The sequence below is a fragment of the Carcharhinus amblyrhynchos genome, chromosome 2, assembly GCF_965287045.1.
Source record: "Carcharhinus amblyrhynchos chromosome 2, sCarAmb.v2.hapA, whole genome shotgun sequence".
NCBI lineage: Eukaryota > Metazoa > Chordata > Chondrichthyes > Carcharhiniformes > Carcharhinidae > Carcharhinus > Carcharhinus amblyrhynchos.
In genome coordinates this window covers 10228056-10244264 of record NC_137325.1, presented here as the reverse complement: position 1 = coordinate 10244264, position 16209 = coordinate 10228056, and the positions used below count along the sequence as shown (strand labels likewise).

Here is a 16209-nt window from a genome sequence, read left to right as displayed (position 1 = left end):
CCATGTCTGTGTGGGTTTACTCTGGGTGCTCCAGTTTCCTCCCACAATCCAAAAGACGTGCTGGCTAAGCGTATTGGCTATGGTAAATTCCCCCTCAGTGTACTCAAACAAGCGCCAGACAGTGGCGACTAGGGTATTTTCATTGTAACTTCATTACAGTGTTAATGCAAGCCTGCTTGTGACACTAATAAATTTAAACTTATAAAAAACTTTTAAAAAGACATTTGAGTTAATAGCTGAATGGGTGACAAGATTTCATGTTTGACGTTTACTGTAACAAACAAACTAAAAGCACTATTGACTAAACAGTTGGTGGCAACTTGTACTTTAAACTACAAAACACTTCTAAAACAACCAAAAAAACACCATCAGGTAGACATTACACTGTCTTTCAAGTTGACATTCAATTCTCACAAAATCAGTGCAAGGTGATTCACAGCTCGTGTGTTTACTTGTTCTTTTCCTTTATCAACCTGGGAACTTTTAAACTCAGCATTGTCTTTCACAATGAGGTCATCCCATTTCTCTGCTCCCACTCACCACCCTGCAGATTCCTCCTCTGGCACAAGCATGGGGAGATGATACTATAATGGCAATGTCACTGAACTACTAATCCAGATGCCCAGGCTAATGAAGTAGGGATACAGGTTCAAATCCTACCATAGCAATAAAATGAAATTTATAATATAATTAATAAATATGGAATACAAGGACAGTCTCAGTAATGCTGACCATGAAACCATCATCACCTGCTGTAAAAACTCATCTGGTTTACTAATGTCCTTTAGGCAAGGAAATCTGTCATTTTTATCTAATCTGGCCCACGTGATTCCAAATCCACAGCAAACCCAGAATTGCCCTCTGAAATGGCCTAGCAAGCAACTTAGTTCATGGACAATTAGGAATGGGTGACAAATCACAGAATCCTACAGTGCAGAAGGAGGCCATTCAGTGCATCAAGACTGCACCGACCACAATCCCATCCAGGCCCTACACCCACAACCCCATACATTTACCCTAGTCGGTCCCCCAACACCAAGCATGGCCGATTCACCTAACCCGTACATCTTTAGAGCGTGGGAGGAAACTGGAGCACCCGGAGGAAACCCATGCAGACACAGGGAGAACATACAAACTCCATACAGACAGTGACCCAAGCCAGGAATCGAATCCCGGGTCCCTAGCGCCGTGAGGCAGCAGCACTAACCACTGTGCTGCCCCAAACGCTAGCCCATCCACATTTGTATGAAAAAAATAAAGAAAAGCAAGCTAGGTGAATATTTCAATCTTATTTTCATGCCTCACAAATTTGATATTTTAAGTGCAAGGTCCCACCCACATTCCTGCATGGTGAACCACAGCATCTTGCTGTCTCCAGCTGCTCTCCCTCTCTCGGATCCTGGTAGACTAATTGGGTCTGGAGTTTTCACCGTTATCTTAGAAGCCCTCCCCTCACAAAGCCCATTTTCATAGCAGCATGAATCACCTTAGCCTTGTATCCAGGTACAAAATGCTAAAAGTTGTCCTTAAGAGTTCAACTCTCTTTCATTTGGGAACAAAACGGACAATTTAAACAAGTTTTTACAATCTAACATTTGTCTACACTTTTCTGGGATGTTGTAGACTCCAGTCCAGCCACATTGCATAAAATTGCAATCTATTTAATGAGTTGCATACAGAGGAAAAAGTCAGATTTAAAACTACTCTGAAGAGTTACACAGACTTGATACTAACTTTACCTCTCTCTTTACAGATGCGGCCAAACCTACTGCTTTTTTTCCAATTTTATTTCACATCTCCAGCATCTACACTATTAGTGTTCTGCTTTTACATTAAAACTACACCTACAGATTTCTTGCAAGGGGATGTAGAAGTAGTGAGCCATTTGGGCACATTGAGTTTGCTCTGCCAATGAGGTCACAGCCGACCTGATATAATCTTCAACTTCACTTTCCCACCTTATTCCTATAACCTGGGATTCCCTTACCGATTAAATATCTGTGCACCTCTTACAATAAAAATGTGCAATTAAAATTCCAAGTAAGTCTAAACAATAAAAAGAGCCCCGTGAGAGTTTCATCATGTCAAAGCATGCCAGTAGTGTCAATGTGAAGGTGAAGGTGGTAGGAATTCAACACATGGGAAAAAAAACTGAATTAAAAACCTGAGAAAATGAATGAAAAGTGCTTCAACAAGAGGGGAAATGGAAGGAAAGGGCTTGGATAAGAGTCAGTGCATATTGAAGAGGCAACTTAATAAGACTGGAAGTGACAAGAGAGTGAGAGCAGCTCCTCACAGTGACAGGAGCAGCCAGGGATGAAGCAGACTGACTGACACGTCAGCTGTAAGTTGGCAGCATGGAGAGGCTGAGACCCCCGCCTCCCCAGCCCCAACCTGCCCCTGTCACAGCGGGGAAACCAGGTTGGGCTGGTCCGGGTGAGGTTGGGCGCATTCCGGGAAGAGGGGGTTAAAATGGAGCCAGTGGGCCGCCGGTTAGCGAGCGCCAGGTCAGCAGCAGGAGCTGCCGCCGCCTCCCCTCCCCCCTCACTCTCTCTCATACACACACACACACACACACACACAGACTGTCCGCCGCTCGCACTCGCTTACCCGAGCCTTGCTGGAGCAGGCTGAGGGGGAAGGCCAGCAGCAACAGCAGGAGGAGGTTGTGGAGCCTGCCCATGACGGGGTGGGGTGGGTCAGCGGCGCTGGGTGGATTGCCGGCGGGGACGGAGCTGCTCAATTTCTGTCGCTCCGAATGGCGTCTCTCTCCATCCGGGCACCGCGCTGCCAGGGCAAAGGGCGAAAGTTAGACCCGCCTCCAAAAGGTCAACCGCCTTAGCCACTGTTTTTTATTTAAAATAATTGTACACTTTTTTTTAAGATGAGCGAAGGCTGGACGAGGTGTAATATTAACAAATAATTTGATGGAAAAACCTAGAGGGGAAAAGCTGTAAAGTAAGCGGGAAACAGGCACGTCCTTTGGAGCAGAGTGCGTCTGACGCCATGAAGCGTGCGTGCCTGCAACGTAGTGACGCCCAGCCAACGCAAGTGCCTTACGTGCGGCAGGCTAACGCTCGTCTAACGTCCGTGCCATACTTGCTTGCGACGCGATGACGCACATGTGACGTAATTCCGTACGCGTGACGCCTATCTGACGTTAATGCCGTACAAGCTTGCGGCGTGCTGACGCTTTCGGCGTAACCAGGGGCAGCGGCAGGGCCAAGATGGTGGAGTGGCTGCTGAGGGGGAGAGCTGCCGCCCACCGCCCGGTCCTCAACCTAGAGCCGCTTTAATCACCGCCTTTCAGTCCCCGCCACCTTCCTCCTTTCACCACTCCGGGTCGCAGGAAGGCCCCCTCCCCTTTCATTCCCCCATCCGGTTAACGCGTTCCCGGTCCAGGCAATGCCCTGGCTATTCGGCAGCAGCGGCAGCACGGTTACTAGTGGGTTTGTGCTCTCACCGCCCTTTGCATATACATTACCGCGCTGTTAGCTGTCCCAGAGCCATGGGACATCAGCATAGTCCCCAGTAAGCCCCAGGGAAGGGCACTGTGCTGCTAATGACTTTGACAGTCTGTGCAATAGGGGCGTCGACACACAGCAACGATGTTGCATAGGGTAAGTTTAACATTTATTTTTTAGTGTCACAAGTAGGCTTACGTTAACACTGCAATGAAGTTATTGTGCAAATCCCCTAATCGCCACACTCTGGCACCTGTTTGGATACATGGAGGGAGAATTTAGCATAGCCCATGTACCTAACCAGCATGTCTTTCTGACTGTGGGAGGAAACTGGAGCATTTGGGGGAAACTCACACAGACACAGGGAGAACATGCAGAGTCCACACAGACAGTGATCCAAGCCAGGAATCAAACCCGAGTCCCTGGCGCTGTGAAGCAGCAGTGCTAACCACTGTGTTGTCCTAAGTCAGGCGACATCCCCTTTCTTGCAACTGATTCTCCATCATATGTCAGGGTAGCCATGACGTGGAGATGCTGGCGTTGGTCTGGGGTGGGCACAGTAAGAAGAATCAGAACAACAAGTTGAAGTACAACAAGTTTATTTGGAATCACGAGCTTTAGGAGCACTGCTCATCTGAAGGAGTAGCGCTCCAAAAGCTTGTGATTCCAAATAAACTTGTTGGACTTTAACCTGCTGTTGTGAGACTTCTTATTGGGTCAGGGTAAGTGAGGGATTGGCCATTTAAGACTAAGATGAGCAATCTCTTCAGTCAGGAGGTTGTGAATCTTTGGAATTTTCTACTCCAGAGAATTGTGAGTGCTCAGTCATTGAGTATATTCGAACTGGAGATTTTGGGCACGTGGGATATTTGAACATCAGGGAAATGTGGTGTTTCAGCAGATCATGTGTGGTCCAAAGTGCAGGTTTGGGTGATTGTGCTAAATTGCCCTTTTGTGTAGGTTAGGGGGTTTAATGGGGTAAATATGTGGGGTTATGGGGACAGAGTCTAGGTAGGATGCCCTGTTGGAGAGTCGGTGCAGACTCGAGGGACCGAATGACTGCCTTCTGCACTGTAGGGATTCTATTCTATCTCATTGAATGGTGTTGCAGGCTCATGGGAGCAAGTGATTTGGCTTATTCCTATTTGCTGTGTTCTCTCCCTGCCTTTTCTCTTGTCTCTTCTCTTATGTTTAAATCTTTTCTTTCAGGAGGGAGATAGTGTCAAGGATGGCAGATGAATTTTTCAGTGCTAGCAGTCTTGGGCTTCTCAGCCCTCCAACTATATATTTTTGTCTCCCTCTCTGTCCCCATCTAATCTCCCTTCAGTCTTGAACTTTTGAATGTGCTGCTGTCTTCAAAACCGTTGCCCATCTTTCCCTCAGCTCTGTGTTTGAACTTTTCCAATTAACATTCTGCCCTGAAGCAGTTCTAATCAAAGCCATGAATGACACCTGTGCACTATTCTTCCTTTTAATTTCATGACTGTCCTGCAGCCTTTGATAATTTCAACCATTCCATCTTCTTCAGTATGTCTTCTCCAGTTTCCAACTGAATGGGACTGCCCTCATTGATTCTGTGTTGACCACATGGGCGTAGCCAGAGATTTTCTTATGTTTCCCTGCTTCCAGATACTATCTTTGGCCATCTGCTGCTTCTCGTCTGCATGTTGACCCTTGATGACACCATCCAAAGATATGGCACAGTTTCTACGTATTTGCGGAGTCAGTTATCTCAGTTGGCTGGACGACTTGTTTGCAGTGCAAAGCAATGCCAACAATGCAGTTCAACTTCCATATCAGCTGAGGTTATTCATGAAGGCTCTGTCTTCTCAACCTTGCCCCTTGCCTGAGGTATGATGATCCTCTTGTTAAATCACCATCGGTCAGGTCAGCACCTCTGAGGTCATTCTGGGAGTAAGTGTTCCCGGCTAAAAGCTTTATAATACAGATATGAATGCGTCAATGATACATACGCTCCCATGTATTCATCAAAAGAATAATAGTTACTGTGCAAGCTATAAGGTTGTAACGTTGAAGGGTATTGCCTAAACACTCAAGAACAACAGAGCAGATCAGTTCCTCAGAGAGATGCAATCATTTGTATCAAATCTGAGGTCAAATTTCTTTAGTCCCAAGGTTGAGCTGTCCCGTAACCACTTCAAGGGTGCACAGAGGATTTTTGATTTTCTTGAGGACTTTGATGTGGCTGGTACAGAGTAAACAGTTTCTTATCAGGCTAATCTGGAAAGGTTTGTTATTTACAGTCAATAGTTGCTAAAGACTCAGACATTATTATATTGTAGGTCATCACAAGATGTTGTTTTATGAGTTGGTCAAGCAACTGGGATATTACCGAATGTGCACAAGTCTGTATGTCATAGAGAAGTTTGTTAGAACTTTTTCTAATATAGCCTCACTATGTTATAAAGAGAAGTTTGTCTGGAACCTTTTATGGTTCATGAATAATCATAGTAGTTATGAAGGTGCCTGAAAAATATGGACTGTTGTACAGATCTTTCAATTTTTATGATGGTGAAGACTTGATAGACTATCTTCCTGGTTGGTTGATCATGTTAAAGATACAGAGGTGATGGGCACTGTTGGATTAAGGATTGAGAACATATAAAGAGAGTCTGCTGTGACATTGGCTGAGTGGTTAGAACATAAGAAATAGGAGCAGGAGTAGGCCATCTAGCCCTTCGAGCCTGCCCCGCCACTCAATAAGATCATGGCTGATCTGTCGTGGCTCAGTTCCACATTCCCACCCTCTCCCCATAACCCTTAATCCCCTCGCTTATCAAAAACCCATCAACCTGCGTCTTAAAAATATTTAGTGAGGCAGCCTCCACCACTTCAACGGGCAGAGAATTCCAGAGATTCACCACCCTTTGAAGAAGTTCCTCCTCAACTCCGTTCTAAACCGCCCTCCCCTTTATCTTGAGGCTGTGCCCCCTAGTCCTACTGCCCTTTCTGAGCAGGAAGAGTCTCTCTACCTGTATCCTATCCATCCCATTCATCATCTTTTTTGTCTCAATGAGATCGCCCCTCATTCTTCTAAATTCTAACGAGTACAAGCCTAGTTTATTCAGCCTCTCCTCATAGCTCAACCCCCTCAACTCCGGTATCAGCCTAGTAAACCTCCTCTGCACTCCCTCCAAGGTCAAAATATCCTTGCATAAGTACGGTGACCAAAACTGCACATAGTACTCCAGCTGCGGCCTCACCAATGCCCTATACAGCTGCAGCAAGACCTCCCTACTTTTATATTCAATCCCCCTCACTATGAAGGCGAGCATCCCATTCGCCTTCCTGACCACCTGCTGCACCTGCAGGCTGGGTTTTTGCGACTCATGCACAAGGACCCCGAGGTCCCTCTGCACCGACGCCTGCTGCAGTTTTTTGCCACGTAAGTAATAGTCCTTCCTACCATTATTCCTACCAAAGTGGACCACCTCGCACTTGCCAACATTAAATTCCATTTGCCATTTCCTGGCCCATTCGCCCAGCCTATCTAGATCCTTCTGCAGACTCTCCACACCCTCCGCGCAATTTGCCGTTCCACCAATCTTGGTGTCATCAGCAAATTTCGACACCATACAAGTAGAGATTTGTTTTTCTGCATCTTGTGAATAAACCTATTAACAACGCAAAGTTCTGTATCTTGTTTTGTACTTCAGCTGGTTTGAATTCATTTAATAGCATACATTTCTTGCTTGTCTTGGGGAAGATAGACTCTGCGTTATTTGTCACTGCGTCAAAACCCTGAAACTCCAGCCCTAACGGCACAGTTGTTCGACATGCATCAGATAGACTATAGTGGTTCAAAGAAGGTAGCTCACCATCACCTTCTGAAAAGCAATTAGGGATGGGCAATAATGCTGGCCTTGTCAGTGATACTCTTCATAAATGAAGAGAAAAATATTTTTTTTATTGTGGTGTTTACTATTTTGCTACACACAATGCATATCTCTCAGAACCAGAGAATGATAACGCATCAAAGAGCGAATTGTGACCCCAATGGAAAAGCCAATTTCAGTATTTAGTTCAAACTAAATTTAATAAGAATGTTGCAATTTAAGCACCATTAATGAAAGTTCTCTGATGATTCGAATGTATAGAATCCTGCATTTTTACAACATAGGCACAGTGGTTAGCACTGCTGCCTCTCAGTGCCAGGGACATGTATTGGAGTTCACAAGAATGATTCCTGGAATGAAGAGCTTGTCGCAGGAGGAAGGTTGAGGACTCTGGATCTGTACTTGTTGGAATTTCTGTGAGGCCTGGATAGAGTGGATGTGGAGAGGCTGTTTCCACTACTAGGAAAAACTAAAACCAGAGGGCACAACTTCAGGCTAAAGGTCCAATCCTTTAAAATAGAGATGAGGAGGAATTTCTTCAGCCAGAGTGGTGAATCTGTAGAACTCTTTGCCACAGAAAGCTGTGGAAGCCAGGTCATTGAGTGCCTTTAAGACAGAGATAGATAGATTCTTGACTGATAAGGGGATCAGGGCTATGGGGAAAAGGCAGGAGAATGAGGATGAGAAAAAAATCAGTCATGATTGAATGGTGGAGCAGCTGCGATGGGCCAAGTGGCCTAATTCTGCTCCTATGTCTTATGGTCTTATAGACAAGACAAGGTGAGGATGGATGATTTCCTTCCCTAAAGGACATTAGGACTGCAGCGTGCAAGTACGTTTTTCAGCATTATGTTTGCAGTATCATTTCCTTTGCTCTGTTCAAGTTTTGTGGGGGCAGAGTCTTCCAACATTTAGAGCCCGACTTTCTATTTAGCAAGGTTCTTTGATGTTTTTGGGATAACTCAATGTCAGAGTTATAAAATTACCAGCACATCAAATTTAAATGCTTCGAACCGGTTTTATTTTTGTTGCTGTTTGTATCATTTATTTACAGAAATTAATTTTTGGCCGTCGCTGTGAGGGAGCTATGGGCTAAAGGTGTCCACGCCCACTGGCAAGATGGGAACGGCGTCTTCGCTGATTGGCCCAAATGAAGTCATTGAAGACACGGATGGTGGTGGAGGGGAGGCTTGTGAGATCCCGGTGGAAGTCAAGCCCAAGGCCAGATTGTTGCGTAGCTCCTTCAGACGGGGTCCACGTGTAATTGGGGCAAGCTTTAAATCGACAGCTTCAGTTGACCTTGAATATACGGCAGAGTACGAGCGACTGAAGAAAGAATATGAAATCTTTCGCGTCAGTAAAAATAATGAGATTGCCTCCATGCAGAAGAAGGAAACCAAACTGGACAAGGAAAACAAAAGGCTGAGGGCAGAGCTTCAGGTGAGAATTCATTGTTGAAAGATGGAAGATCATTGGCCTGAAAAGTTAACTGTTTTTTTTTCTCTCTACATAAATGCTGCCTGACTCTCTGTTGATTAGCACTGCTGCCTCACAGCTCCAGTGACCTGGGTTCAATTCCTGGCTTGGGTCACTGTCTGTGTGGAGTTTGCATTCTCCCCGTGCCTGCGTGGGTTCGCTCCTGGTGCTCCAGTTTCATCCCTCAGTCCAAAGACGTGCTGGATAGTTACATTGACCATACTAAATTGTTCCTCAGTGTACCCAAACAGGTGCCAGAGTGTGGTGACTAGGGGATTTTCACAGTAATTTCATTGTAGTGTTAATGTAAGCCAACTTGTGACAAGTAAATAAACTTAAAGTTTTACTTTTTATTTCCAATTCCCAGCAGCTGCGGTACTCTGTTTTCGTATTAAGATCCTCCCTGTGCCCTCCCTTCTGGTCTCCTATGATGTCCAATGTGCATTATAGGCAATCCTTCATGTGTGTTTGCAATTCTCCTTTATTTTCACTTGAAGAACAATGGGTGAGATTCTCTGGCCTCCCATGGCATATTTCTTGATGGCCTGCTGTTAGTTGGTGATAGAAACCTCTGTGCTGCTGTTGATGGGATTTCCCACTGAATTCTCTCTCCCCCCACCCCTCCACCCCTCTTGTAGCCAGCAGTGTACCACCAGCGGGACGGGAAGATGCCACCGGCATGAACAGCTGGATGGATTCACCCAACATGATAGTATCTTTGTAACAAGTCACGTTTATTGTTTAAAATTGAAAATGTCAACTCAGTCCCTAACCAGGTCAAAGGAAAAGAGATCTTGTAACCCATATGATACTGTATTCTACAGGCTCTCCAGAAAACCTACCAGAAGATACTCCGAGAAAAAGAAACCGCACTGGAGGCAAAATACCAGGCCATGGAGAGAGCGGCTACGTTTGAACATGACAGGGATAAAGTAAAGAGGCAGTTCAAGGTAATTGCAAGCACCAGGCCTTAAAGGACTTATTTTGGAAATCGGTAAAGAGGAAAACAAAGGTTGTTGTAGCAATAATGCATCTGTGTTCTTCAATATACAATAAAAGTAATATTATTTAGAAGTCATTTTCAGGGAGTTCAGGTCAGGCTGTGTGTCTGCTTTGTCCCAGATAACCTGTTTCAATCCCTTAACTACGTTTCTTCGCTGTTGAGGTGTGGCACTCGATGGAGTGCTGTAAAGTGTTCTCCGTTCACACAAAAACGGTCATTTCTAAAGCAAAGTTGGCCCATCTGTATATCAATCTTGCAGCAACTTTTGGTTCCCAGTGTGGGTCAGTTGGGAGCATTCTTGTCTCAGAGTCACAAGTTGCATTGTAGAAATCTGAACACACACATCAAGGCTGATACTCCAGTGTTGCATTGAGAGAGAGCTGACAGTGGCGTCCATTGGATAAAACTTTAAGCTTTAGCCGTCTGCTACATAGCACAAGAAATAGAAGCAGGAGCAGGCCACCAAGCCTTTAAAGCTTGTTTATTAGTCACACGTAGGCCTACATTAACACTGCAATCAAATTACTTTGAAAATCTTCTGGTCGCCACACTTTGGCACCTGTTAGGGTACACTGAGGGAGAATTTAGCATGGCCATTGCACCTGCCCAGCACGTCTTTGGGACTGTGGGGGGAAACCAGAGCACCTGGAGGAAACTCATGCAGACATGGGGAGAACATACAAACTCCACACTGACAGTGACCTAAGCCAGGAATTGAACATGGGCCCCTGGTGCTATGAGGCAGCAGTGCTAATTGTTGTGCTACCATGCAGCAGCAGCACACACACACCTTTTCTCTCTCTCTCTCTCTCTCTCTCTCTCTCTCTCTCTCTCCCCCCTCCCCCCCCAACCCACGCGATTACGATTGTGGCTAATTTATGCCAGCCTCAAATCCTTTTCTGTGCCATTTCCCTGTTGCCCTCTATTCCTTGATCTATCAAATATTTATTCACCTCCACTTTAAACACTTCTAATGATCCAGCCTCCATCACCCTTTAGGGCAGAGAATTCCAGAGATTTGCCACCCTCTAAGATCCATTTTAAAAAAAAGAGGAGAGGACTTATCTCTGGTGCACTGGCTGATGCTTATCCCTCAATCAATATCATAAAAACAGATTACTTGGTACTTATGATATTACTGCTTGTGGGAACTCGTGTAAATTGGCTGCTGTGTTTTCTACATGGTATGCCATTGTGATTTATTTTTTTGACCACACTCTTCAAAAAAGCCATGGAATAAAACAGTTTTCTTTGTTATATAAAATCCAGCATGTTAAATTATGATTTCCACTTTAATAGAGAAAGTTTTAATTTGCCAAATTGCTTTCCTTTATTTAAGGATGCAAAGCTTGCATCAAGATGTAACATTCACAGGATACATTTACTATTCTACAATGTTCTTCATTTCCTTCATTTTTTATTGGTTTCCTACCTCATGTATTGAATGAAATCTGAAAAAGATAGCCAAGTAGCCCTCATTTGAACCAGATAGTTTTTGTTTTTCTCAGTCTTCATGTGTGTTTAAAGATACAGTTTTGCCTCCCTCATATCTAAGCTTCAATCTGCTTCAATATTGTAATTTTTTTGGGATCTTTCTTGCAACCAAAGTTTAAACTAAATTATGCTATTTTTATATTTCTCACATTCTTCCTTTCTTTCTTGCTCTATCTTTACTCAGAGAGGAAAGATTATTTAGCTTATGGGCAATTTTCACAATCTTGAATATTATGTAATAAAATGAAAGGTGCATAGATCTCTGAGCATTGGCTGTAAATGCAGCACTGTTTTATTTCAGATTTTCCGGGAAACCAAGGAGAAGGAGATTCAAGACCTGTTGCGAGCTAAACGTGAGTTAGAAGCCAAACTTCAGAGACTGCAGGCTCAGGGAATTCAAGTGTTTGATCCAGCAGACTCTGATTCAGATGACAACCATACTGATGTCACAGGTGAGACTGTAATACACATGGTTAAATCCTTTGTATGTTTTGCCCTGTGCAGTGCACTTTTTCAGCTGATCTGAGAGATTCGCATATATTTCACCACTCCCTTCAGCTTGTAACCTAGTAATATTAAAGGTTGTGGCAATTTAAACTGTTTTTATTGCTGAAAAGAGAAACATGTTGCTGAAGCTTTTTGTCTTGCACTCATCAGGACAAACGCAAGACAAAATAAATTTCCAACAATCAACGCAACTTGTACTACACTAGGAAAGACTGGTTGGTGATTCAAATCTGAGTGGTTGAGTTATTGGCTTCTGGAGCTTTCCGGGCAATTGGAAAAAGACACAAGGCTTAAATATATTTGTTTCGTTTGCAAAGAATCCATCTCTGTTTGTGAACGCACAGTACTTCTTGCGAGCATGAACGTATCAAGTTACAAGTTTGACTAATTATCTTAAATTGGTTGTTAATGTAGCATTAGCATAGTTAGAATTGTTCATTCAGTGCTGCCCAATCACACAATCACATCTAACAGTAGATGTTTTGTTTTGGGTTTTGCAAATGCAAGCTGGTTGAGGTATGATTTTTTTTTTGAGCTGGTATTGCTAACTGTATCACTCTGTCCTGACCGTCTTTTTCACTCTTTCTGTAAGTGTGTCCTTTCTTCTCTCTCTCTCTTTGTGCGTGCTCCCATCCACCCCCATCCCTTCCTTACTTGCTCTCCTTTTCCCTGCAGTATCTACAGGTGAAAGAGAAACTTGCTGTTAGGTTGGCACTTGATGCTGTGTCTTGCATCACTCCAGGAAGAGGTGGGAAGGTTTGGTGTTTGTTTATGTTGATGGGCCAACTGGCCTCCTTCTGCACTGTAGATTCTATGACTCTATGATTTATGTGAATGTACGCAGAAGTAAAAACAAATGACAACTTTGAGAATGCATGGAACCGGAACAATAGCAGCTGAACTTGCATATAGATTTGCATTTAACAAATCTAAACTTAAGAACATCGTCCCAGTGTGTTTTGTTTTAACATAGTCACTTAATAACTGCGAAGTTATGATGGATTTTAAATATTCCCAATCTTGACAAGTTGCGGCACAATGGTTAGCACTGCTGCTTCACAGCGTCAGAGACCTGGGTTCAATTCCGACCTCAGGTCACACTGTCTGTGTGGACTTTACACATTCTCCCAGTGTCTCCACGGGTTTCCTCTAGGTGTTCCACTTTCTTCCCACACTCCAAAGATGTGCAGGTTAGAGGGATTGGCCATGCTAAATTGCCCCATACTGTTGGGGGACTAGTAGGATAAATATGTGGATTATGGGGATAGTGCCTGGATGGGATTGTGGTCAGTGCAGATTCGGTGGGTTGAATGGCCGCTTTCTGTACTATAGGGATTCTACGAAGTGAAACATATATAAACTCATAAAATCTATTGTTATGTGATTTCTTTGCTATGCCATGAATAAATGTCATGGATAAGGATTTCATAAGTAGCAGTATTTCTATAACCAAAAGAGAAAACGCTGGAAAATCTCAGCAGGTCTGACAGCATCTAAAGGAGAGAAAAGAGCTAACGTTTCGAGTCCAGATGACCCTTGGTCAAAGCTGTAGTAGGATCTTGGCAGTATTTCTGTGTCTTGACTTCATTCTTTTGTGTGTTAGCATTAACCTGTGTATAGTCTACTTTGTTTTCTCTGTCAAAGCTGCTCTCCGTCTTTCATGGCTGAGTTCTGGATTATGATGTGGAACAGTTCCTTTGGCCACTGCTGATCTGCCTCTCGCATTTCCTACTTCTGCCTCCTTTCAAAATTTAAAGTTGTGGAAAATTACATCCATGTAGAATTGTGTACCAGTGGTACCTGAAATCTTTAGAAAGGGTTATGTGTTTCTGATGAAAGATTTTTTAAAAATGTTAGCAGAATGTGGCCGTATAATTTAAAGTCTGATTTTACTGAATCAAATCTATCAAAAATATTCAGGGAAATGGGGCAAATGTAATTAGGTTGCTGTTCAGCGTGATTTCATTGAACAGGTTCAAAGGGCCAAATGACCTCCTGTTTCTATGATGTGTGAGGAAAAGCTAAGTAGATACTTAGGCAGGAGTGGCAAGAATTTACTTGCAAATGTTGGCTTGCACACTTCCATTTGATATAAATAATCTTAACATGTGTTGTGGTGCGAGTATGATTGTATGGTACTTCATTTTGGTGCTGCAGGAGTGACGTTAACCTGGTGACTGGGTATGTTTTAGGTTTCTGTTTTAGTTTTGCTGAAATCAGATTTCATGTTTCAATTATTTTATTAATTGTACCTTCTTAAAGATTGAAGTCTCTTTTAAATCGTTCAGCTACAGGCACTCAGTGTGAATACTGGAGTGGTGGGGTCCTAGGAAGTGAGCCATCTTTGGGCAGCATGATACAGCTTCAACAGACATACCGAGGGCCAGAGTTTGCGCAAAGTTCAATAGATGTGGAAGGACCTTTTGCCAATGTTAATCGAGGTATGCTATTAGTTGTTAGCAGTGAATTTTTTTTTTATTATTCATTTGAGGGATATGGGAGTTGCTGGCAGAACAGCATTTATTGCTCATCGCTAGTTGCCCTTGGAGGGCAGTTGAGAGTCAACCCCTTTGCTGTGGCTCTGGAGTCACATGTAGGCCAGACCGGGTAAGGTCGGCAGATTTCCTTCCCTAAGGGGCATTAGCGGACGAGATGGGTTTTGCCGACAATTGACAATGGTTTTGTGGTCGTTGGTAGATTATTAATTCCAGATATTTTTTATTGACTTCCAATTCCACCATCTGCCGTGGCAGGGATTCGAACCCAGGTCCCAGAACATTTTTTTTCTGGATCGATAAACTAGCGACTATACTAATAGTCTATTGTTTCTTGGCATTTACATATGTTGGACTGTAATTTGCTATGGCAGGCGGGACCTCGCAAAGCTCTTTAAATTTGCCTGGCAAAACACGCAAGCGTGAACTGATAACAGCACAGCTAGAGAAACCAGGCACCCGTAACCTGAGTGAACAAGGCAAACGACTGTGTATCTTCTTAACCAACCTGTTAAAACATTGGGAAATTAACAGCGCAAGATCGAGAAGGTGGTGTAAATTTGAATGGATGAATTCAATGTCAAAACAGGAAAGAAAAGAAAGAAACGGGGAAGCTTGGATTAAGAGAGGAGTCAGAAAGTCAAAGCTGGAAATAAAACAAGCATTTGACTTTTTAAAATATTTCCGAAAGCATTTAAAACCTGAAGGGTTGAGACTCCACACTTGTTTTCAGTGCTAGACGTATGGCTGGCAGTTAATGCTTATCATGTTGTTAAAAGGGTATTTTAACTTCCTGTGGTTAGGTTAGTTTATGTCCACCTTGCAAGTAAAGCAGCTTCACGAAATTCGATGCATTTCAGTTGATTTCTACGCAAAGAGAAGCTGTTTTAACAAAGTTGATGGTGGACCATCGCATCTCAGTCAGCAACTTTTATATTTCTGTGTTTAAAGCCACATCTGTCCATGCCTGAGTTTCTATACCTTTTATATTTGAAATAACGAGGTCACCATTAGCTTCACTGTCATCCTGTCAGCAAATTATGGGACAAAGGCTGGTGCTCTAAAGTATTTGTTTACATGTGTACTATGTTACGCTAAGCAGGATGTGGGGTTCTTGTCTGTAATTTCCGCCTGTGGTGAGGTCCCAATGTATGTTAGATCATCCGATAAATAACTGAGAAGATTTAAAAGAACTGATTTTTAAAGCTGCATAATTTTGAAATTAAGTGAAAGCAAGTTCCGGATTAGCTTGAGGCTGGTCAGAGAAAGCAGTTGTGTCTGGAAGAGCGAATAACCTAAGAGTTTAGCATAAACAAAGTTACGATATGTTGTTTGAGCATGGCTTGTGGATATTGTATCTTAGTTGTTATGATCTCTGTAGAGACTGATCATCTTAAAGATGTTAAGGAACTTCAGCGTTTAACTGAAAGAATGACTCGACAAGGGCAACTAGGGGATGGGCAATAAACGCTGGCCAGCCAGTGACGTCCATGGCCCACAACTGAATTTAAAAAAATTCCATGTTTTAAAGTTTTTTCTCTGTAACCGATGACTTAAAAAAATACACTGTTATAGAATCCCTACAGTGTAGAAGGAGGCCATTTGGCCCACCAAGTCTGCACCGAACACAGTCCCGCCCAGATCCTATTCCCGCAATCACTCACATTTACCCTGCTAGTCCCCCTGACACTAGTATGGCCAATCCCAACTCGCATATCTTAGGACTGAGGAAGGAAACTGGAGCACCCGGAGGAAACCTACACAGACACTGGAAGAATGTGCAGACTCCACACAGACAGTGACCCAAGGCTGGAATTGAACCCAGGTCTCTAGCACTGTGAGGTAGCAGTGCTAACCACTGTGCCACCATGTCACCAATGTTGACAAAACACTTTGACTGGAGACCATCTCCC

The 16209-nt window shown here is 43.6% G+C and overlaps 2 protein-coding genes across 6 annotated transcripts in view; one reads left to right on the top strand and one right to left on the bottom strand.

Moving 5' to 3' along the window:
- Positions 1–2799, bottom strand: part of ssr1 (signal sequence receptor, alpha) — a 31457-nt gene extending 28658 nt beyond the window's left edge. For 2 of the 4 annotated variants that reach the window (XM_080201971.1, XM_080201984.1), the window contains exon 1: positions 2611–2799. In XM_080201971.1, coding sequence (XP_080058097.1) covers positions 2611–2683 — 73 coding nt within the window. In that variant the 5' untranslated portion in view covers positions 2684–2799. The remainder of the gene's footprint in view (positions 1–2610) is intronic. The other 2 variants (XM_080201978.1, XM_080201990.1) reach the window with 1 other exon arrangement.
- Positions 2800–3205: 406 nt separating this feature from the next.
- Positions 3206–16209, top strand: part of nphp3 (nephronophthisis 3) — a 195575-nt gene continuing 182571 nt past the window's right edge. The window contains exons 1-6 of one of the 2 annotated variants that reach the window (XM_080201903.1): positions 3206–3620; positions 5094–5315; positions 8376–8761; positions 9622–9747; positions 11596–11746; positions 14090–14242. In XM_080201903.1, the coding sequence (XP_080058029.1) occupies positions 8441–8761; positions 9622–9747; positions 11596–11746; positions 14090–14242 (751 nt within the window). In that variant the 5' untranslated portion in view covers positions 3206–3620; positions 5094–5315; positions 8376–8440. The remainder of the gene's footprint in view (positions 3621–5093; positions 5316–8375; positions 8762–9621; positions 9748–11595; positions 11747–14089; positions 14243–16209) is intronic. The other variant, XM_080201909.1, reaches the window with a different exon arrangement.